The 24,725-nt window shown below is 41.2% G+C and overlaps 1 protein-coding gene across 5 annotated transcripts in view; it reads right to left on the bottom strand.

Moving 5' to 3' along the window:
• The window catches only part of TRIM44 (TRIM family member 44), a 119,432-nt gene extending 106,289 nt beyond the window's left edge, over positions 1 to 13,143 (bottom strand). For 2 of the 5 annotated variants that reach the window (XM_022583629.3, XM_022583630.3), the window contains exon 1: positions 12,130 to 13,142. In XM_022583629.3, the coding sequence (XP_022439337.2) occupies positions 12,130 to 12,801 (672 nt within the window). In that variant the 5' untranslated portion in view covers positions 12,802 to 13,142. Of the gene's footprint in view, positions 1 to 12,129 lie in introns of all 5 variants that reach the window. The other 3 variants (XM_089914922.1, XM_022583631.3, XM_089914921.1) reach the window with 3 other exon arrangements.
• Between the last annotated feature and the right edge of the window lie 11,582 nt (positions 13,144 to 24,725).

The raw sequence follows: 24,725 nt of genomic DNA on the forward strand, positions 1-24,725 counted from the left end.
TTGTTTTTTGTGGTACGCGGGCCTCTCACTGTTGTGGCCTCTCCCGCTGCGGAGCAACAGGCTCCGGATGCGCAGGCTCAGCGGCCATGGCTCACGGGCGCAGCCGCTCCACGGCACATGGGATCCTCCCGGACCGGGGCACGAACCCGTGTTCCCTGCATCGGCAGGCGGACTCTCAACCACTGCGCCACCAGGGAAGCCCGGGAAAGAATAGTTTTAATAGTCTGATTAGAATATTCATAAAGTATCTACTAAATACCTTCACAGAGATAATAAACATCAGGAGATTTTGTCAGTACAACTTAGAAAGGTTAAATGTAAGTGGGAATAATTAAGAGTAGAGGCTAAATGGGATGGCTGAATGAAAATGTCCTTTGGGGTTAGACCTGGATTAAAATCCTAATCCTTCCACTTATAAACTAGGTGAACTTCCACAAAGCTCAACCTCTTTGAGTATCAGTTTTCTCATCTGTAAAATGAGAATCAGAATAACACAGGTTATTGTGGGAGTTATATTGAGATCAACTGAAATAATGAGGTGAAAAGCACCTGACCTAAAGCCACTTAATAATTATTATTATTATTCTAATCTCGGGAAAGAGCCTCAAAATTCAACAGCAGATAAGAGTTTCTAGACTCTCTTAGTTTTATAACCTCAGCTAAAGGCTAGCACTTCCATTCTTCACACACATGAAGTCAGAGTCTTTCACTCAACACAGGCTACCCTGCCAGGGTTCAGAGACCCAAAGAACAGAGTGGAGAACAGTAGGGGTGCCTCTAACCTCTTTCCACCACGACTGCCTACTGGAAAGAAAACAGAGGCTATTTTCTAACTAGAAAATAAAGGGTGTACTGCCCCTGCCTCCTCTCCACTTCTATAAAAATTTCCTACAGTTCAGAATGTAAAACAGAATTTAAAGAGGACAACCAGCAAGACTTGTGAACCTAAAATTAGACATACCAGCTGTGTTTTGGTTAGCTAGTGCACATGGCACCAGCAGGACACTGAAATATACAGGAGCCGCTTCTCTGAAGACAAGTTTTTCACCAGCCTATCTACCCACCAGCATAGAGCAGGCAGAAGGAACAGAAGGAGAGGGGGCTGAACAGCGTTCACCAAAAGAAACTTGGTGTCCGAACTTCTACTTCTGCCAGACTACCTGGTCTGGAATTGCACGCAGAATAGAACCTTAGTTGACTCTGTAAGGATAATAAGAGTAAGAGTCACTAATTGCTGAGGGATTATTATATTCCAGGCACTGTGCTAAGCTCTTTACATGTATCATCTTGTTTGTTCTTCACTACAACCCAAAAAGGAGAAATAATTATTATGCCCATGTTACAGATGAGGAAACCAAGATTCAGAGAGACTGAGTGAATTCTCCAACATGACACAGGTAATAAGTAGCAGAGCCAGGATTCAAACCCATAGACTGCAAAGCCAATTAAGGCAAGACTGCTTGGTCTTTCATATTCATTCTCCCATTCTTCCTTAGTAAGAGACTCCAGTTTTAGCTGGACACACCATGGCCTGAAGAAAAGACTGTTTCCCATCCTCCCTTGCAACTAGATAAGGCCATGGGACTGAACTCCAGCCAATGAAACATAAGCAGCAATGCGCGCAACTTCTGGAGGGTTCTCTTAAAATAAAGGGGTGTTCCCATCTTCACTTTCCCGTGCCTGCTCTCCTGGAACTCAGATGTACTGGCTGGACCTCCAGGAGTCATCTTGGTCCATGACAAGGACCATACCCTAAGGATAGCGCAGCAGAGGTAGAAAGAGCCTAGATTCCTAATAACTGCATGGTTCCTCTATACCAGCTTTGGACTGCCTACATCCTTCTATACAAGAGAAAATAAAACATCCACCTTGTTTGAGCTGCTGTTATTTTGGATTTTTCCAAATTATTTCAGATGCAGTTAAACTTAATGTAAACACTGATATAGTAAATCACTATGCAACACTCTCTTTCAGTTCTTCATTGATGCCCTGTGACTATGTGAGATTATTATACTTCATATCATATATTTACCAAATATTTCATGTATATCTACTCTCCAACAGGCACTGTGCTAGGTGCTGGGAACACAAAGATGTGTAACATACAGTCCTAACCCTAGAAGAAGAGTTTATGACCCACGCAAGACAGAGACATGGTGGGAAGAAATAATATTGATGTAGTATACTGTATTTAATGCTATAATAGTACAGGCTGTTGCTATGGGAACACAGAGGACAGCTGCCTAACACTCTAGTCATATCTACCTAGTAAAATTCTATCCATCTTTGAAGGTCCACCTCAAATACCACTTCCTCTAAGAAATCTTTCCTGATTCCATGTCTCCAGCTGAAAATAACTTCTCTTTTCTCTGAGTCCCCATGACATACTATTTGTACCTCTCTTCTAGTATTTATACGCAAATAAGCATGTGAAAAGACTGTAAGCTTCCTGATGTCAGGCATCTTTCTTTATCAATATCCGTCATGTAGCACACCTTAAGTGCTCAAAAATTATTCACATAAATAAAATTAACTTAAAAACACCAGTTTTTGACAAAAAAGCTAACTATATGCTACAGTTTGGATATAGTATAATGCTTTCTCTAATATCCTGTTGAAGTTAAAAGCAGATTGCTCTGCTACCCGATCAAAAACTACCTAAATACATTTGAAGTGAGCTTAATTTATAATTAAGTGTTTGACAAGAATAATTTAGCACACCACAATGTACATCAGTCATTGCCTATATGGTTACTTGCCATAAATTATAGACTGAGCACTTAGAGTATCTGGAAGATTTTGCTTGGTTGGTTTCATTTTTTTTCCATTCTTGATTCTTTTTTTTTTTCTTTGCGATACACGGGCCTCTCACTGTTGTGGCCTCTCCCGTTGCAGAGCACAGGCTCCGGACGCGCAGGCTCAGCGGCCATGGCTCACGGGCCCAGCCGCTCCGCGGCATGTGGGATCTTCCCGGACCAGGGGGCGAACCCGTGTCCCCTGCATCGGCAGGCGGACTCCCAACCACTGCGCGAACAGGGAAGCCCCTTGATTCATTTTTGACATCGGAAAAGGGCATCAATATTGATTTTTTTATCCCCCAATGTCATGTTGGCTTGTTCCCTATCATAGTCGCACACACACCCACAAACAAGATTCTCATCTCTGCCCCACATATCCGCACTGAAGTTTTTGTTTTACCCCTTCTTGGTCTGTACTCTGTCTTCTCTTCTGAGAGGTCCATTAGTCTCTGTGCTCCTTCCTGCTGCACAACAGATTTACTCCCTGGCTCTGGATATTAAACCCACAACAGGAACAGGAGCGTGAAACTGAGCTAGTTATCCCAGATTGAACTGTAACTTCAAGCAGAAGACACACTGAGCACTGACATCGACAGATCTCTGGCTTCTCAGTTTGGGTCCGATGCAAGGGAAGAGAAAAGGTGGGTGTTATCAGTGGACAGCAGGGCAACCTCCATGTTGTGGGCTGTGGTCAAGAAAAGGTGGTGCCACAGGCACACAGTCCTTTATCCCCAGAGGGGCTTAAGAATAATACACCTACTGCATCAGCAACCTTACCCTGAAAAGCAGTCATCTAATAGTACAATATGCCTATTAACCTATTAATCTATTCTGATTGAAAGGTCGGGGAAGAGAAAAAAGAGGGCACTGGATTCTTGGGAGAGAGCAGGGAAAGTATGGACCTCTTCCCTCAACAATCCTCTTGACAGTGTGTACCCTTAATTCTGTGGTCTTCCTCCTAAAAACAGTAACTCCAGTCTAACCATAACATGAAAAGAAGACAAATCCCAACAGAAAGACATTCTGTAAAATACCTGATCATCCCCAAAGGTTTTGATTTAAGGCTGGGGTGAGGCCAATCACAGGTATTTTCTAAAGAAACTCCCTCCACAGGTGATTCCAAAATGTGGCAACAAGGTGAGAAACACACTGTTTACCTGTTTAACCTACTGTTTAACCTACCTGCCACTCCTCTTTCATTCCAATATACTCCAGAGTGACCTTTCTGCTGTCCCTCCAACACCCCAAGTTCACCTCTACCTTAGAGCCTTTGCATTCACCATTCTTTCCGCCTTAACCACTCTTCTCCCAATCTTTTTCTTAATTCTTAGATTATAAACTGTAATTTTAATAACAAAGATTGTGGGAAGAGTCCACGTCCCTAACTGAACACAATTAGATGACTCTTCCCCTCCACTTAACCCTGCAGAAGCCCTCTAGGCTCTCTTTAATGAAGTTCCATCACCATGAATGTTGAATCCCCTGAAAAACTGAGCTATTGTCAAAGAGATCCCCATAAGCTCATATTCCCTCCACAGAGTAGTATTTTCACCTGTGTTAACAGCACATGACAACTGCCAGAACTACACTACTCCTCTCACTTCAAGAGCCATCTAATTCCTTTTTGAAGAGTCCTATGAACCAAACCGATCATCTCTGCTGTGAATCACTGGACTTCGTGCAAAAAGCACTGAGTGGTAACACAAGAGGAGGTTTTCTCTAGATCTCTGCAAGATCTCATAATTCAAGTCTCTGCCTTAATGTCACATGCTCAGAGACGCCTTCCATGACTACCTGGTCAAAAAGTAACTCCCTCCTGCCCTCCTGCCACATCACTCACTCTTTCGTTGCTATGACTTATTGTTTTCATAGTACACACTACCACCCAAAATTACTCTACCTTATCTCTCTCCCCAGCTAAAGGGTAAACTCCATAAAAGCTAGGGCCCTGTCTGTCCTCTTCACTGCATATGTCCCAGACTTATTACAGGTAAAAAAATTACATTATGAAGAGTAGACTGAGATGGAGAATCCCAGAACAGGAGGCCTCACTTTAACTTTCCATCAACCATTTGTGGCAGCTTCAATCATTCCCTTTACCTTAGTCTTAGCTTTTGTCTTATTCTATACAAATAAATAAGACACAGACTGAACCACTGTGTAGACAGCGCTTCATGGTTTTATTAGAAGGTACTCCAAATCCTTTCAGTCAAGAATAAAAACATAAATAGGGACATTACAGCAGACATTCAACCTTCTGCCTCCCTGCCAGAGCTGCTTATGAGCTGAGCACAGAGCCAGAGCCGCCGGCCATTACAAGACATAGCAGCGGCATACCCCCATCTCCAGCCCCTCCAGAGTCACAGCTGTCCGGAGAATATGCCTGTACCCTCCCGACCGCCCTGCCACTAGAGCCCCCTCATTGGGGCGCCCCTGCAGTTGTTCTGTCACTTAACCAAACATTCTTCTTTCCAAATACCCATCTTAAAGACACACTCAAGGGCAAAGGGAACACACTCAAGGGCAAAGGGAGTGGTTTCAAAACTTTTGAATCTGTCCATAACAAAGCCATGTTAAGAACTCCATAGATGCTTATAAGTACTTGCAGAACTCTGCCAATCATTTCTCCCTTTGCCATTTTATAAGACTCCACCTTTTCTTCAGGTGATCTTAGAGTGAACGAGACAAGTGTTTTTCAAACTACAGGACATGACCCATTAGGGTGCAATGAAATCAATTTTTTGGGAGAATCCAGAAATTTTTTTGAACAGAATAGAATACAAACAGAACACATCATATGCAATAAGGTTAACAGTGCTCCATTTGAGTTAAAGTATGTGTGTGTGCGTGTGTGTATGTAAACTGGACCACAATGTAAACTATATTTACATATAGGGGTTATTTGAACATAATCCCTACTGTAGGTTATGTTCAAAATGATTTTTTAAATTACTGGTCTAGAGTTCTGAATACATGTAATTGCACTTATATTGTTCAACAAAATGATTCATTAAATATAGCTATGAATGCAAATTCCCTTGACAACTTAAGAATTTTCATATGAAAATATCCATGAACCAGATCAAGCTCCTTTGTCAGACCCAATGACCCATCTTCAGAACCACAAATTACGGTCACAATAAGAGAAACCTGCATATCTGAGAGTTTATGAACCAGATGTGAGGTCATAATATGGGCTGTGTAATTATATTCCTACGATAAAACTGGAGCACAGGCTCAATTCAAATCTGGACCCACAGGATCCTTTGGAGACCAAATGCTCTGGAGCCACACTGGAAATACAGCACAAGAGGAAAGGTAGGACTTTAAAAGTCACTTCAGTGATTAGGGTTAAACTTATCCCTTCAAGGTGTTCACCTTAGTCCTTGAGGCATTAGCCTCCACGTTGCCTCTGCTCGGATCCCTTCTGGCTGTACAGTTACCCCGGTTTTCTGTCCATTCTGGCCCGCTCTGAAGTTTGCTTTACTCTAGCCCTCGCCAACAATTTGGCCTTCTACCACCAATATTAGCCACTCACAGCCCAGTTTGGCACTGAGATATCAAAACATATGTTGTTCAAATCCCTCTAAACTTGTGCATTTAACTAGACTCCTCCTATTAATAATAATAAAAACAACAGCTAACATTTAAAGAGCACTTACAATGTGTTAAGCATTGTTAAAGTATTATCACAAACTAAGTTATTTTATTCTCACAAAAACACTACTTGATTTCTTAACTTTATACCCATTTTAGAGATACAGAAACAAGGCCAAACTGTTAAATAACTTGTCCAAGGTCAAAAAGCAAGCGGCAGAGCTAGGATACTTCCTGTTCCTCTCTAATCCCACACTGTGTTTTATTTTTTCTTTATTAACAGTTATTACATGTTTATTTGAGCATTTGTTGTTCTCTATTTCCTTCCAACACAATGTATACTCCAGTAGAAGCAGGGACTTCTTCCATTTTGCTATATTCTCAATGCTTAGAAAGCACCTGCCCTTGGCCAATGCTCAATAAATACTTGGTGAATGAATGAATGAATGCAGTATAACAAAGATCCTTTTCTCTCACCATCATCATGCCAAGCCACTTTTAATATTCCAAGAGACCTACTTTCTTGTCAATAAGTAAATGTACACTGCCCTCAAAATATATGAAACCAGAGGTGAAATGAACTAATTAAAGCTACAAACAAGCTCTAAACAAGTTCAAATTTTTATTGAATAAAAATGATCAGCCCTTCATCCTAGCTGCCTAACAGAGCAAATGGTATGCCCTTTCTGAGGGGGGAAAATATGACTCTAGTGTCTACAGTTCTTTTAAACACAATGTCTGGTATTGAATGAAAAATTATGCGATGAGAATAATCATGAAAATGTGGCATATAATCAGGAATCAGATCCCAAAAGATAAAGAGAAATGGATCTTTAAAAAAAATAACCAAACAGGCATTCTAGAGCTGCAAAACACAATATCATAAATTAAGAATTTAATGACTGACACTCACTAGAGTATTTGCAGCTAAAATGAATAAATAAATAGGCACACCTATGGAGTGATTTCCAAGACATACTGATAAGTGAAAAAAGCAAAACATAAAAGAGAATTTATATTGCCCCAAAACCCACAATTCCAGTTTCACCATGAGAAAAACATCAGACTAATCCAAACTGAGAGACAGTCTACCAAATACCTGACTGGCACTCCTCAAAACTATCATGATCATTGAAAACAAGAAAATGTAATATGGCCAGAGGACCCTGGTACAGAAATCATTAGAGGAAAAACTGGTGAACGTCTAATAAGGTCTATAGTTAAGTAATACTGTTCCAGTGTTAACATAAGCAGAGTACAGGAAACAGCTCTATTGATCTGAGTACATTTACCGATCACAAGAAACTGGGATGTGCATTTGATTATAGGCAGCAAGTGAGGTGGGCAGGGGGAAGATAAAAGAAAGCAAAGCCTACAGCATGCTCAGAGTGGGACATTTAAAGGAGACCCTTTCCATACAGACTTTTGACCCTCCTACCACTGCCAAAGAGTAAAATTCTAGAGTAAAGACAAACTAAAGTTGCCGCTATCTCACCCTCCAAAGAGGATTGTGGGGAGCCATGCCTTGGAGCCGAACAAAACGGGGCGGGGGGTGGGGATGGGGTGCAGGACAGGATGAAAGAAATTCTTTAAGAGGCTGTAAATTTGGGCAGGCACCTCCTGAAAATCTGTTCCAAGAAATCTCTCATGCAATTAATTTAGTTTAAGGGGGTCCTAAACAAGCTGTACACTTAGGCCTTATCAGAAGCAAACTCAAATCCTCTTTCGAAGACTACAGCTTCAGGCCAAGGCTTGGGAAATCCCCACAAATAATTTTTCAAAGGCAATGAAAAGCTACTCGAACATAACAAGCACAAAAGGAAAGAAGGAAACCTAAAAAACACCACAAAAACAATAGCTAGCAGAGAAAGGTCTATAAAGTCCTCAAATACTGGAATTATCAATGACAGATTATAAATCAACATACTTACTGTTCTTAAAGGAATAAAGAGGATAGCTACACCATGAAAAAAGATAACAAGAGGATATGATTCACAAATCTATACTAGTACATTTGAAAATTTAGACAAAATGGACAAACTTCTAGGAAAATGTAACTTATCAAAATTGACTTAAAGAAAAATACATAACCTGGACAGACCTATAACCACCAAATAAATTGAATCCACAGTCAATGGATTGGATACAAAACAAATGTATCCAATGTTGGATACAAAACAACAAAATTAATTCTCTCTCTCTCTTTTCAGATCCAGATGGCTTCCATGGTCAGTTCTACCAATCATTCTAGGAAGAAATATTCCAATCTTATATAATACACTTCCAGAGCATTAAAAGAGGGAGAAAATACACGAGAAGCAACACTTCCTGACTCATACTATGAAGCCAACATAACCTTGATAGCAAAATCTCATGAGGACGCTACAAGAAAGGAAATTTACAAGTTAACTTCTCCCATAAATATGAATGAAAAAATCCTACATAAATTATTAATAAACTAAATTCAAAAACATAAGGATACTTCATCACAACCAAGCTGAGTTTCTCCCAGAAATGCCAGGTTGTTTTAACTGTAAAATATACTAATGAAGGGATGGAAATAAGACCGTATATATGTACACACCTGTATCTGAAAAAACAAACACTTGAACGATAAGCAAAAAACTAATAAAAGTGGTTACCAAAGGTGAAAAAGAGGCTTTTGAAACATGTGAACATAATACTGATTTTTAAATTTAATTTAATAAGTATATCAATTAATGTAATTCATCACATTAATAAAAGAGTAAAATCACACGAACATGCAACAGATGCAGAAAAAGCATTTGATAAAATTCAATATTAAGAAAAACTCTTAACAAACTGGGACTAGAAGGGAACTTTCTTAATCTAATTAAATATATCTGTGGGAAAAAAACCCACTAGCACACTTGTGAAATGTTATGAATTATCCCTCAATTAAGAACAAGGCACAAATATTCACTATCCCTTCTATTCAACATTATACTGGAGGTCCTATCCCAAGCATTAAGGCAAGGGAAAAAAAAAAAAAAAAAACCAAACAGGCATAAGGACTGAAAAGATACAAAAGCTTTCCCTCTTGCAAATAATATGATCATGTGTGTAGAATAAATTTACAGATTATTAGAATATGTAAGACAGTTTAATATGAAAATCAATATATGAAAGTTAATCATATTCCTATATACAATTAGAAAACAAAAATTAAAAACATTTTTTACAATACTATAAAACTGTTAAGTATCCAGGAATAAATTTCAGAATGATGTCCAAGATCTTTCAGAAAAAAAAAATTACAAAACTTTATTGTGAGGCAATACAAAAGACCTAAATAAATGGATCAGAAGACTTCATTTTGTAATGGTATTAATTCTCCATATATTGGTTTATAATTTCAATACAATACAATACAAAAAAAAAAAAGTCCTGCAGGTTTGTTTTTTTTCTTAATACAGAACTTCATGGTATGATTCTAGGAAATGTAAAAGGCCAAGGCTGGCTGAGACACTCTTCTAGAAGAACAGAGTGGATAGACTTGCTCTACCAGATATTAAGACATGTTACAAACCTATGGTAACTGAGAAAACATGTAGCTCATACAGGAATATACTAACAGATCAATGGTATAAAATACAAGAGCCAAGAAACACATCATACACATATGGGCACTTGATATATGACTGGTGACACAGCAGATCAGTACAGAAAGGATAGGCTTTTCAATAAATGCTGCTAGAGCAACTGGCTATCTGTACAGGGTAAAAAATGAAACTAAGCCCCTACCTCCACTACCCAAAAATCAATACTAAGTGGAACGAGACACAAAAAGCACTAATAATAAAGAATGTTATTGATAAATTCTACTACGTTAAAATGAAAAACTTCTCTGTTCAAGGTACAATTTTTTAAAAAAGAAAAAAGAGAGTAGAAGATATTTGTAACCCATATCAACCACAGTCAAAAATATAAATATAAAAACTCCTGTAAATTAATGAGAAAAAGACAACCCAAATGAAACATGAGCAAAAGACCTGAATGAGTACTTAACAAAAGAAGAAATACAAAAGATACTCAAAGTCATCAGCGACCAGAGGAATGCAAATTTAAACCACAAGAAGATACCATTACATATCCATATGACTGACAAAAACTAAAAATTCTGTAATAACAAGTGTTGGTGAAAATACTGAGCAAAAGGAACTCTCTTACACTTTTCATGGCAATGCAAATTGGTACAACCACTTTGGAAAATAGTTGACAACATCTAATATTACTGAAGATATGCACAGTGTGTGACCCAACAATCACACTCCTAGGTTTATATTCCATTTAAATGTATGTAGATGTGCAGCAGGAGACATGAACAAGAATGTTTATAGCAACACTGTCTATAATAACTAGAAGTTCCAGAATCTGGAAATCAAATGTTCACCCTTGACAGAATAGCTAACTTGTGGCATATTTATAAAATGGAATTCTATACAACAATGAATATGGACAAACCACAGCCACTCACTGGAAGAATCTCACACAATGTTGAAAAAATAAAGCAAAACCCAAAAGAATGAATGATAACAATACAATATCAATCGTGTCAAGTTCAAATAAGTTTAGAAATACATAAATATGTGGTAAAAGTATAAAGATAAGCAAGGATATTATCACCACAAAAGTCAGGATAATGGTGACCTATGGAGAAGGGAGATGGTTATAACTAGAAAATTATAAAAAGGGCATGGGGCTTCAATATTGCTCCTAATATTCTATTTCTTAATCAGGGTGGAGGTTACATTAGTACTTGCTTTATAGTTATTTGTTAGACTGTGCGTATGTTTTTATACACTTTGAGTGTGTATTTTACAATAAAAAAGGGAAAATCTTAATATAGGGGATTTTCATTATCAAAATATTTGTTATCCCAGTGCCAGCAACTGCAAGGTTGCTTCAGGAAACAAAAGATGTCATGATGACAACAATAACTAATGAACTGATCACTCAAACTTTCCTGCCTGGTTAACTCCAGCTGTCTCTCTCACTGATTGTAAATATCCACAATATAAATAAAAAGCAAATTATCTGCAAATTCATTCATTCAACAAATATTTATTAATATTTGTAAGATTTCCATACACTGTTCTAGCGGACCAGCAAGGTTCAAGATAAAGGCCCTGCCCTCCTGCAAAAGATGGAGGACCAGGGAACACCCACTCCCATCCCAATTTCGCCTCCACCTTCTCACCCTCCTTTCCAAACAACTACCAAACATGAAGAACCTAAAAGGAACTCAGGGGCACACATGAAATTATCATCAAAACCACAACCTTAGGGAGTCTTTTCACTATAGAGGAACCATCTGCTTGGATTCATCTGGTGAAACCATGGTTTACCAATTCCTGGTCAAGAGCCTTAACCAGTCTCAACAATGAAGATGTTGTGGGAATAGGCTTAAGTGGAGTCAAAATCCCAAGGAATGCTTTACCTGGGATACGGAGACCAGAAGCTTATAATTTTCCAGAAATTGTAAACTAGATTTTGCGTGTACATTTATTTTTCTAGGGTCAGAGTCCAGAACTTTCATCTTACTCTCAAAGGACGTCAATCAAAAAGGGTCAATAATCACTGCTCCCAACAAGATGAACAGACCAGCTTTTTAGGGACATGGTGAAAGTTAATGTGGCCACAGGGAGGCCCCCTGAGTTGAAACCCAGGTGTCCTGACCTCCTGGCCTATGCTCTGAATGACCAATACTTACTCTTAGTTCTTCGAAGGCTTCGTCTAGGGTGGAGAGCTGGTGGCCCTGATGTGCCCCAATGACTGGGCACAGGACACAGATGAGCTGCTTATCTTCCTGGCAATAGGTACTCAAATCGAGCCCATGGTCCGGACACTTCCTCTTGGCCACTCTCTCCGCTTCCATTTCTATTTCTGGGTCAAATTCGCTTTCTGCCTCAGTTTCTCCCTCCGCTTCCGATTCTCCTTCCTCCTGGTTGTCTTCCTCTGCTTCGCTTTCTTGCTCATCCTCCATTTCTTCCTCACTGTCTTCCTCACTGTCTTCCTCACTCTCGTCTTCGCTCTCCTCCTCCGTCTGACTCTCTTCTTCAGACTCACAGTCTTCCTCGGACTCGCTCTCTTCCCCCGCCTCGCTTTCTAGGGCCTTCTCGTTCTCTACCTGGGCCTCGACTTCTTCCTCTCCCGCCCCATCCCCCCGGGCTCCCGGGGTCCAGGCCTGGGCGGCTCCGTGGACATACTCGGCCAGGTGGTGCCGGGGGAACTTCTGCCCGTGCGCCTCCGCGTGGCGGCGGCAGTAGCAAAAGCCGCATTCCTGGCACACTTCCTCGGCTCCCGGAGCCTCGTCTGGCTCGCACTCATCACACGTGCCGTCGTGCGGCAGCTCCTCGAAGGCCGCGCCCCCTCCGGAGGCCATGTGGGAGCTGTGCCGCGGCCCGGGTCTCCGGGCTTCAGAGCTCGCTGCCTGGCCTCGGCGCGGCCTCCTCGCGTCCTCCTCTCCACCTGGGGCCCGTCCCGCAGACTGGCCGCGCCGTGTCCCGCAGCCTTGGCGCCGCTGCCGCCTGTTCCCAGCTGCCCGCACCCAGCCCAGGAGCACTGGGCCTCGCCGCCGGCTCGGCAGCCTGCCGGCCGCTGCGCTTCCTCCGGCGTTCTGGACACTTCCGGCGCAGCCGCCCTGCGCCCCCGTCGGCCCCTGCGCCGCGCCGCCCGCTCGGCCCCCCGCTGCCCCGGCGAGATCGCGGTGCCGTCGGCCCCCGCGCCGCCCCGGTTCCACTTTCCCTGTCCCCGTCAGGCGGCCTGCTTTCACTTCCTGAGTCATTTAAAGTGGCAATGGCCCTTTTCTGCGTTTCCCGCAGGGGTTCAGCATCCCCGAAGGAGGGAGAGGATGGATGAGGTCTCTGATTCACTCCAGCTCACTCTGGAGGCGGGAATTGGGCCCCTCCTCCTCCACTTCCTCCCTGGAGGTGCCAACCTGACTTTTCAAGGCCACTAGGCAGGTGTACAGGTGCATTTCAGCCTCCCTCCTTCCAATTTGTTGCTGCCCGTCCCAGTCCCCTCTGCTGCCTGTTCTGCAAGATGCCAGGACGGAGTGTTGTTTACCAGACTGAACCTGACCCCTTGGGATTTTCAGGGGGAAGGGTTGTGTTTGCTCTCCCAGGCTCAGGGAATCAGAGTCAGGTTGAGCAAACAGACGTTTTCTATCTAAAGCGATTCTATGCTTTGCCTATTTGCAAAGTCTATTTGCATTCCTGCTCTCCTAGGGGCTCAGAACCTCTAGGATGGTAACCTCTGCGCCTTTTTTTGAGAGCTTGCCTTAGGTTTGGCTGAGATGTCAGGGGAGGTAGGTAGGGAGAGACAGTATTTGTGGAGTGAGAGTTCCGGTGTGCAGACCTCATCCTTTATGTAAGGAGCCCATCTAGATTCAGATTGGATTCCAAGAGAAAGGAAAGGGACTGTTATTTATTAACCAATACTGAAGTGCCAAGAATCGGGCTAGATCTTTTTGTGGCTCCCAAGTTTGGAAGAGCCACTGCCCAAGGACCCTCAAATCCTGGTACTACAACTTATTGGCTTTGCAACCATGAAGAAGCTAACTGATCGTTCTGTTTTCCACTTTATATATATAAAGTACATATATATGTAAAGTGGAAATAATGGTAATACGTACCTCATGGGGCCATTTTGTGAATGAAATGTAAAGGTGCCTGCCTTGTAGATATTCACTACATTTTAACTATTATTGGCATGAATTATATTTAGTGCACATAATGACCCTTTGAAGGAGGTTTTAAACATTTTTGACACGTTTCGGCTGGCTGCTGGTGTAAGCAACTCCTCACCTCTACCCCATATATATGTCTCACCGCTCATTGAAGAGCTTTCGATTTGTACTTGGGAGAGGAAATGAACATTTTGATCTAGTCCAGAGAGAGGCGGAGATGTGGTTGAGAAGAAGGAAAGGGGATGGAATGGTGTGTTTTTCACTGAGTCCCTTAGATACTTCTGATCTAGGATTTCCAGATGATCTTCACAAAAATGCCAGGGGATGGAGTGGGGTAAAACTCATTTAAAATAATTTTTAATATAGCCACATATAATGTATGCTTAATTTCTGTGCAGCTTTTGTCAGAGATTTTATTTTGAAAAAAAAATTTTGTTTTATTAACCTCAGGACAGCTCTATAGAATGTGGGGGGAAAGGTCCAAAGATTTGTTTTGTTCTCGTTCCGTCCACATTTCTATTTTTCTCCAATTCATTTCTCCAGAAATTGTCTTTTTGTTGTCATTATTGTTTGTCCTTAATTTTACCTAACAGAAAGTTAAAATATACTATGCAGTTCAGTATCTAACACTTTACAAACCTTCTTTGAGTCCTCTGTGCTGAGAGGGTCTTAAGAGACAGAAGTTGATGGAACTATTAAAAAAGGGACTTCATAGGGCTTCCCTGGTGGCGCAGTGGTTGAGAGTCTGCCTGCCGATGCAGGGGACACGGGTTCGTGACCCGGTCCGGGAAGATCCCACATGCCGTGGAGCGGCTAGGCCCATGAACCATGGCCGCTGAGCCTGCGCGTCCGGAGCCTGTGCTCCGCAATGGGAGAGGCCACAACAGTGAGAGGCCCACATAATGCAAAAAAAAAAAAAAAAAACGGGACTTCATAAAATTCTGGGGATGGAGTATGGCAGACTCATGAGATGGACCTTCTGTGCCCCTCCGTACAAAAATCAGAATGGTCTGATTCCACAGGAATTGGAGACTTTGGGAGTATCCAGAGATAGAAACCTTGTTATATTAATCCATTATTGCATAGAAAAATACCTCAAAATGTAGCAGCTTAAAACAATGAACTTTTATTATCTCACACATTCCGGAGCCAAGAATATGGGAGTGTCTTAGCTGGGTGGTCCGGCTCCGGGTCACTCAAGAGATCTCAGTGAAGCTGTTGGCTGGGGCTGTAGTCATTTGAAGACTTGACTAGAAATGTAAGATTTGCTTCTAAGATGGATCCTTCTCGTGGCTGTTCCAAAGAGGTCTCACCATTTTCTTTTCTTTTCTTTTTTTTTTTTTTTTGCGGTATGCGGGCCTCTCACTGTTGTGGCCTCTCCCGTTGCAGAGCACAGGCTCCAGACGCGCAGGCTCAGCGGCCATGGCTCACGGGCCCAGCCGCTCCGCGGCACGTGGGATCCTCCCGGACCAGGGCACGAACCCGTGTCCCCTGCATCGGCAGGCGGACTCTCAACCACTGCGCCACCAGGGAAGCCCCTCACCATTTTCTACTGGGCTGCTTGAATATCCTCATGACATGGCAGTTGGATTTTCCCATAGCAAGTGATCCAAGAGAGGGCAAGGTGGAAGATGTAATGTCTTATATGACCTAAGCTCAGAAGTCACACAACATCATTTCCAACATAGCCTATTAGTTACAGAGATGAGCCCTGTTTTGTATGGGAGGGGACTGTTTGTGTAGGACATGAATACCAAGAGGTGGGGATCTTTAGGGCCATCTTTGAGGCTGGATACCATATTCTGCCCTTTGGCCCCCAATGATTCATATCTCTCTCAAATGCAACATACATTCACTTCCTCCCAAGATGCCCAAAACTCTCAACTCATTACATTATCGGCTCAAAGCCCAGAATCTTATCATCTAAATCAGGTCCAGGTGTGGATGAGGCTCCTAGGTGTAGTGTCTTATATGCAGCTCCTCAAGTATAGTTCAACACTCATTCTTTTCATCTGAATGCCTCCCAACATACAACGGTGGGACAAGCTTAGGATAACTGGTACAGACACTCCTGTTCAAAAAGAAGAAAAGACAGGAGGCATAGAAGAGTCACCGGCCCATAGCAATCCTAAAATCCAGCTGGACACATGTTGGAAGTTCCCTGATTAGGGCTCAATCCTACTTCTTTCTGGAAATGACTCTCCATGGCTTTTGACTTTACCCCCACTGGGCTCTTGATTCCACCCTCTGAGTCATCCTTCCTTTTCTATGAAAAGAGACCCATGTTTGCATCTATGTAATTTGTCAGTCTGCTTTCTGTTAGTAGAATTTAGGGGTCCAAAGTCTCCTTTTCATTTTGTACTGTCTCTGTCCCATTCAGTCCATGCTGGCAGTGTTTTGGCCAATATCATTCATTTAAAAATTTTGTGAGCCTCCTGTGAATCTAATTGGGGCACCACTCCATTGGACAAAAGTCATACCCACAAATCTCTTCAAGATAAGCTCTCCTCTACTCTGGAGAGTCATTCTGCTGAAACTGCTGGGGCACAACACTCATAAGCTTCTTTAAAGCCCTATTGTTTGTCTGAATGAGTCTGAATCACTGCTGTAGCTCTTTCTGAGATCTGAACAAAGGGTTTTACGGCCACACTCTCACCTTCATCATCTGGTGATGTTTTCCTTGCAGCACCCTAGAGTTTATTTTTAACTGGAAGCCATTTCTTCATTTTAGCATTATTTGCCATCTAAAGAAGATGGGAATTTTCAAGTCTAGCAAAGCTCTGGATCCTTTTTAAAAATTACTTCTGTATATCATCTCTTTCTTCTCACATTTTGCTATCATCAGAAAGAAGACGTCAGTCAGCACCTTCAACACTCTACCTGGAAATGTACTTAGCTAGAATACCCAATTAATTAGGCGAATTTTCTACGTTCCACATTACTGCAGGTGACAGTGTTGCTAAATTCCTGCCACTACATCACAAGGACCCTTTTTCTCCAGTTTCCAATATCTTTTTCCTCACTTCCCCTTAAGCCTTTATCTACAGCTTTCTCAAAAGCCATCAGGATTCTAATAGCAGTTTCTTCAAGATTCTTCAGGCTTTCACTAACACTCTCCTCCAAGTCCTTCCAGCTTCTCCCACTGTCCAATTCCAAACCAGTCCAACATTTTAGGTTAGGTTTTCGTTATGGAAGCACCTCACTCTTTATAATAAAATATATATTAATTGCCTATTAATGCAGAATGCATTACTCCAAAACTTTGAATCATCTTGGGGGCTACCACACTTGGCATTAGCATTGTCTTCTTGTTGTGGTTAGCAACAACTGTAAGGCATCTCTAAGATACTCAGCAGGCAGTGCTTGTGGAGAACAAGGCAGTTTGCATTTGAGACTGTTTTGTGAGTACATGTGGGACTTTGAGAAATAAATGGTGTGTTCCTAAAGTAAATAAGTATCTCCTAATTATGTGGGCAATAGCTGTTAAATTATTAGACATTTGAACTCTATACACATGAGGAAGCCGAAGTTCAGAGAGGTGAAGAAACTTGTTAAATGTTACCCAGCCATAAGGTAGCTAAATTTGGATTCAAACTCAGATCTACCTGACTCCATCTTACCATGTTACCGAACCAACCTTACCTATCTTTTTTTTTTTTAATTATTTATTTATTTATTTAATTTTATTTTTGGCTGTGTTCGGTCTTCGTTTACTGTGTGAGGGCTTTCTCTAGTTGCGGCGAGCAGGGGCCACTCTTCATCACGGTGCGTGGGCCTCTCACTGTCGTGGCCTCTCTTGTTGCGGATCACAGGCTCCAGATGCGCAGGCCCAGTAGTTGTGGCTCACGGGCCTAGTTGCTCCATGGCATGTGGGATCCTTCCAGACCAGGGCTCAAACCCATGTCCCCTGCATTGGCAGGCAGATTCTCAGCCACTGCGCCATCAGGGAAGCCCGACAACCTTACCTATCTTTACCTTTCAGCTCTGAAATCAATTTCTATCTCTTTCACCTGTTCCAAAGAGACAACCCGTGCTTAGTAAGATTCGTAACATAGTACATTTAATTTCAGAAAAACCTCTAGAAGTTGAAAAGAGAACAGGGTGGAATTTCTAAGTACACTGCTTTAGGGAAGGTATTTGCACCCCTCAGCAGATCCCATTCTTACGTAATTAGACTGTCACTTTAGTGACTGATTTCATTCCCCTGCCCCAAGCTCCTGAGATCACCTAGATCTCATCTCATGCTGTTATCATATTAGCCAACATCTTATCCCATTAAAGTCAGTGCAGTGAAAATGATATCCCCTAGCCACTCCCAACCCTGCCAAATAGAAAGAATGAAGTCTTTACTGTTGGGCCTCTTTCTGTTCCACAGAAGCCTATTGGAGATGGACGCCAAAATGCTTCCTTGGCCCAACACGCTTCTGAACATGTTCATTTGACCCAGTTCTTATAAGTGGATGGTCCACCGCTTGTTAGTATTATAATTCTTTAAACACCGCCACCCCTTAAAAAATAAGCATATGTAAAGATAACCCCACGTAAGCTCTGATTGAGATATTTTAATTAAATTCCTTTAGTATGTTACTTGCTAAACAGTGTTAAATAATTCCTGTAACCACAACAAATAAGAGAAATATCTCATTTTCATAACCACCATTTCCTTCACCCCAAGAATTCAAAAAATCCCATTGATACTTCTTTCCGTTTTCTTCAGATACTTTCTACAAAGTCCTTGCTAGTGGATGTCTCCATTTTAATAGTGTGGAAGCTAACACCAAGAGAGTTATTTAAGAGAATATCCAGTCAGTTTTGAGTTAATCTCTGACTTCCTTCCTGGTCTTCAAGCAAGCTCCCAGATCCCTGAGTGATACTAATTCTTTTTGGCAGAATTATGTTTTTCAAACTTCTCTCTTTGGAAATGCTTTCTTAGGGGTGGTCTTGGCTTTAATCTGAGTAGGCTGCAGGGAACGAGGGCAGACACTTAATCATCTATAAGATCAGTACTCTTTGGGAGTGAGAAAAATCCCTAAATTTGCCTTCCATTATCCAGTTGGAAAAGCAGTCACCTGTGGAAAGGAACTAATTAAAAACTTTGTATATCAGCAGTTGGTGCACTGCCCTTGTAAATCAGGGATTATGAGGGAAAATCTCCCTGAGGCTTGCTCTCTCCATTTACTTACTTATTTTGGAACCTGGGTGTACATAGGCTAGTTAGTCATACTACTCATATCATAACCTCTCTTTAGACCATGTAAGGCAGCTTTGTTATTTTATTTCATTTTGATTTAATTTCATTTTTTCTTTATCTCCAAATCCCACTCACATTCCTCCAACTTCTTTCCACAGAATCTCTCTCTAATATGTTTGATAAATATCCTTGAATATAATTTTTTTAAAGTATTCTATTGTTCTGTTTATGTGTTAAACTTTACATGTATGATGTTCAAAAATGTTTTCTGTTTCTTTCTTTTTTTACTGAGTGTTGCGATTGTTAAAATCTTGGATACTACTCCTTGACATTTGGTATTATCTGAATTTCTAATTTTTGTCAATCTAAGGGGTATAAAGTGGTAACTCATTGTGGTATTATATTTGCATTTCTTGGGTTACTAATAAAGATAAATAGCTCTTTATAAGCTTGTTATGTGATGTCAAATGACAAAACTAAAACAATTTAGTAACAAGTGTGATGTCCTTTAGTCAAGGGAAAACAATCCATAAGCAGTAGACCACTCTTCCTGAGGGATTCTGGGCAAGAGTGAGTTTTATAGAGCATTAGAAGTGGCAATGTGGAAAGGGCATGATTGGCTGGTGTTGCATATCTGACCTTATTTAGAAAGATCAAGGAACAAGGAAATAACTATAGAGTTATAGAGTTGGCTTGGCATTTGGGATTAGCTGACTGGATATAGTCTGTTTCTGGTCAAGTGGAACATTTACAGGAACACAACATTTAGGTTTGCTGATATGCCACCCCAGACAGGAGCATCTCCATCTTGAGCCTAGAAATTTATTTCAATAGTGAAGAGCCCATTTTCAGCTTTTGCCTATTTTTGATTGCATTCTCTGCCATTTTCCTATTGTTTTGCTGTATTTTCTTGTACATTCCAGTTTTTAACCCTAGTCAGTTTTAAAACCAGTATCTTCTCCCAGTCTGTCACCTGTCCAAGAACATTGTATATAGTTGTGTCATTTGAATAGAGATCTTATGTTTTGATGTAGTCAGATCCATCCTTCCTAAGAAATACCGCTCCACCCCAAGATCGTAACACCTTAACTCCAACACCTTCTTTTATCTTTATGGTTTTGCTTTTCACATTAAACCCCATCTGGAGGTCACCTTTGTATACAGATTGAGGTAGAGATTCAACTTTATTTTTTTCCTTAGCATAAGGCAGTTTTCTCAATATCCTGACTCAACTATAATCCTACCCATGAATAGAGAAATTGATATTATGGGAGGTACCATAATAAAGTGACTAACAGCAGGCGGTGAGGGGCAGGTAACAGGTGACTTATTCCCTCTAAGTGTGCTCCCTAAAAGTGGTGCCTTTTCCATATACCCTGAGAAAACCATAATTCAAAAAGAGTCATGTACCACAATGTTCATTGCAGCACTATTTACAATAGCCAGGACATGGAAGCAACCTAAGTGTCCATTGACAGATGAATGGATAAAGAAGATGTGGCACATATATACAATGGAATATTACTCAGTCATAAAAAGAAACGAAATTGAGTTATTTGTGGTGAGGTGGATGGACCTAGAGTCTGTCATACAGAGTGAAGTAAGTCAGAAAGAGAAAAACAAATACTGTATGCTAACACATATATATGGAATCTAAGAAAAAAATAAAAATAAAAGGTCATGAAGAACCTAGGGGTAAGACAGGAATAAAGACACAGACCTACTAGAGAATGGACTTGAGGATATGGGGAGAGGGAAGGGTAAGCTGTGACAAAGTGAGAGAGTGGCATGGACATATATACACTACCAAACGTAAGGTAGATAGCTAGTGGGAAGCAGCCGCATAGCACAGGGAGATCAGCTCGGTGCTTTGTGACCACCTAGAGGGGTGGGATAGGCAGGGTGGGAGGGAGACGCAAGAGAGAGAGGATATGGGGATATATGTACACATATAGCTGATTCACTTTTTTATACAGCAGAAACTAACACAACATTGTAAAGCAATTATACTTCAATGAAGACGTTAAAAAAAAAGTTGTGCCTTTTCAAAAAAGTTCTAAGGTAGTACATTGCCATAGTCCTTATTCGGACTATAATGACAAGACATTAGAGGAGTAGAATTGGTTGAAAGAAGAGGCTTATTTCAGGAAAGACAGATAAACCAGGGGGCCATATACACAGTCGAAAGTAGTAGAGCCATCCTGAAAACTCTTGAGGTAGCTTCTTCTGTTGAGGGTGAAATGAGGGGTGAGAACAGGCAGTTTCAGAATGGGCCATTCATTCATTCAGGTAATAAGTTTTGCTTGCTTTCCATGGGTCAGGCACTCTTCTAGACTCTGAGGACGCAACCACAAAACGAAACTGATAAATTGCTGCTATCAGTGCACTTGTATTTCTAGCATAAGTTGATATGCTTACATTTCTGGTTCCTCTTCTACGCTGCCACTAAAATTATTCTTCCAAAATGCAAATTTAATTAAGATACACTGCTCTTATGAATCTCCATCAGTAGATTTCCATTGGCTGCTGCAGACTTGGTGTGTGATACCCCAAGGGCCTTCCCTGATTCCACCACATGCTTACCTCTCCAACTTCATCTCCTGCTACTCCCCCAGCTCTACAGGGTGATCCCCAGTAGAACAAAGCACTGTATGTGCTAAACCTCAGGTAACCCCAAATGTAAAGCAATTCCCCCATTTCTCATGAGAGGACCACCCAAAAAAGCTCTAATGGCCAACTTGAATGTACACATGTTTGGGGATATAGCTGAAAAATTTTAAGTCTACTTATTATATTTAACATATTAATTTAAACATATCTTAAATTAAATATTAATGAAATATTAATATAGTAGAAATGTTGATTCCTTTTGTCTTTCAAGTTTCATGAAATAATTAAATTCTAACTCTACATTGACAGCTCTGACAACAGTGTTTGTCTTCATCATTGCTATACCCATTTTTGAGCCACAGAATGCAAATTTTCAGACTATATCATCTTTACAGTTTTGGATGTTGTTTGTAACACAGAACTTTTTGAAGCCATGAGTGATGCTGCCACTGGAATTTTTATCACAAGCCACACATACCCATACCCCTTTATATAATAATAGGACATGTTAAAAATTCTCCTATAGGTGTGTATTCTCCGTGATTTGGCCATGTGCTATTTTTAAAAGGGTCTTTTAAAGACCAGTTTATAATGACATGTACCATGAACAATCTTGAGGACATATCCTAGGCAAAAAAATAATACTAAGCATACATTAAATCTTTAAACCTCTCTCTCTCTAATGTCATCTTCTTCCCCAAATGGTAACTTATTTTAGTCAAAATAAAGTAACCATCGGGGATGTAAGGTACATGATAAAGAATATAGTCAATAACATTGTAAGGCCTTTGTGTGGTGACAGATGGTAACTAGACTTATCGTGGTGATCATTTTGTAATGTATAAATATATATATATATATTTTTTTTTTTTTTTTTTTGCGGTACGTGGGCCTCTCACTGCTGTGGCCTCTCCTGTTGCGGGGCACAGGCTCCGGACACGCAGGCTCAGTGGCCATGGCTCACGGGCCTAGCTGCTCCGCGGCATGTGGGATCTTCCCTGACCGGGGCACGAACCTGCGTCCCCTGCATCGGCAGGCAGACTCTCAACCACTGCGCCACCAGGGAAGCCCCGTATAAAAATATTGAATCACTATGTTGCATAACTGAAACTAATATAACAGTGTAAGTCAATTACACTTTAAAATAAAATAAAACAAAAAGATAAAATAAAGTAACAAAGATCATCTCATGAAGCAATAAACTTTGGGAGAAATAAAATATGACTCTTTTCTGAAAAATAACTTGGGGGAGAATTTGCCTTACATTTGGCCATTAGGAGGGCTTGGTTACTATGTTTCCGAAACCATACCATGCTTTCCACATTTCCATGCCTTTGCACTTGCTTTTCCCTCTGTACATAATGCACTCCCTCATCTCTTACCTCAGATTCTGCCTACCCCTGCATCCAGCAGTGCCTCTGTTACTGTGTTTCATATATCAGAAAGGGATTCCTTGAGGTCAGGGACTGTGTCTGATGATCCTAGGGTCCTCAGCACCCTTCATAGCATCCTGTACCTAGTTCTCTTCCAGGAAACCTGAAGTGGTTGACTGGGAGTGAAACATGGTTGAGGGGTCACCATATGATTTATCATCCAAACTGGGACACCTTGAGAGTGAAATGGAGCATTATTGACAATTATGCCATGACACTAGGCATGGACCAGAACCGTCCTGGGTAAACTGAGAAGTAGTCATCTTAATAAGATGACCAAGGGAGGCAAGCTTAGGTTTCTAGTCCAAAAATAGAAGATCAATATTTTACCCTTCATTTATCCAGCTTCCTTCCTGCTTCTCCTTTGTTTCCCATTCCTCTTCCTTTCCTTATTTTCTCTCTCCTGCTCAGCAAGACTCATAGAAACTTGCTACACCACAATGCTACATTCTCATCCTTCCCTTCACAAGGTAATTTAAGGGTGAGAAGAGCCCAGGAATCCTGAGAGGAGTGTACAGTGTGTAGGTGTTGGATGGGAAGTGCCTTGAACATAGCTCTTGTGAGGGTTAAAAACTCAAGACATTTTTCTTTCCCTCCTTGAGTCCTTGTGACTCCGAGCAAATGCTCAACAAGGATAAAGTGTTAAATGAGCCAAGCGTGTCTTCTCTGGCTTCATCCTGAAGGCCACAATGAACTGAAGGCAACTTTAAGACATGAGATGCAGAGTTGGGCTGAATGGAACCACTGCATCATGCAAGAAAGAAACACTTGATTTGTTGGGAAAACGCCCTTGTGAGTCAGTGGAAGCTGTGTACCATGATGATTAAAAGAGCAAGCATTTTAGAACCTGACAGATCTAGATTTGAATCCTAACTCCATCACCTACTTAGCTGGGTGGCTGTGAGCAAGTTACTTAATCTCTTTAACCTCAGTTATCTTATTTGTAAAATAAGGGGTTGCATCAGACCTACTTTAGAGGCTCACTGTGAGGATTAAATGAGATAATGCATTTAGCCCTGTGCCAAGCACATAATAAACGCTCTCCCAGTGCAAGCTATTGCATTATATGCACATCGGCTAAAGTTGCAAAAGCACTTGTTTCATCTGTATGAAAACAGTTATGTCAGGTTTGATGATCAGAGCAGTGGGCTGAGAATGCAGAAATCCCAGTTCTTGCTGTGCCTCTGCCCCTATGCAACTATGTGGCTCTGAGTAAGTCATTTCACTTTGGTCTTTCAGTCTCCTCTGTGAAATAAGTGAACCAAAGATGATTCCTGTTTCAATTACCTGTTGCTCTGTCACACACCACCCCAAAACTTAGTGGCTTAAACTAACAATGATTCATTATTGCTCAGGAACTTGTGAATTCTTTGGGCTCAGCTGGG

Source organism: Delphinapterus leucas, chromosome 7 (genome assembly GCF_059928025.1).
Source record: "Delphinapterus leucas isolate spDelLeu-1000000601 "Yukka" chromosome 7, BTC_Dleu_Yukka2, whole genome shotgun sequence".
NCBI lineage: Eukaryota > Metazoa > Chordata > Mammalia > Artiodactyla > Monodontidae > Delphinapterus > Delphinapterus leucas.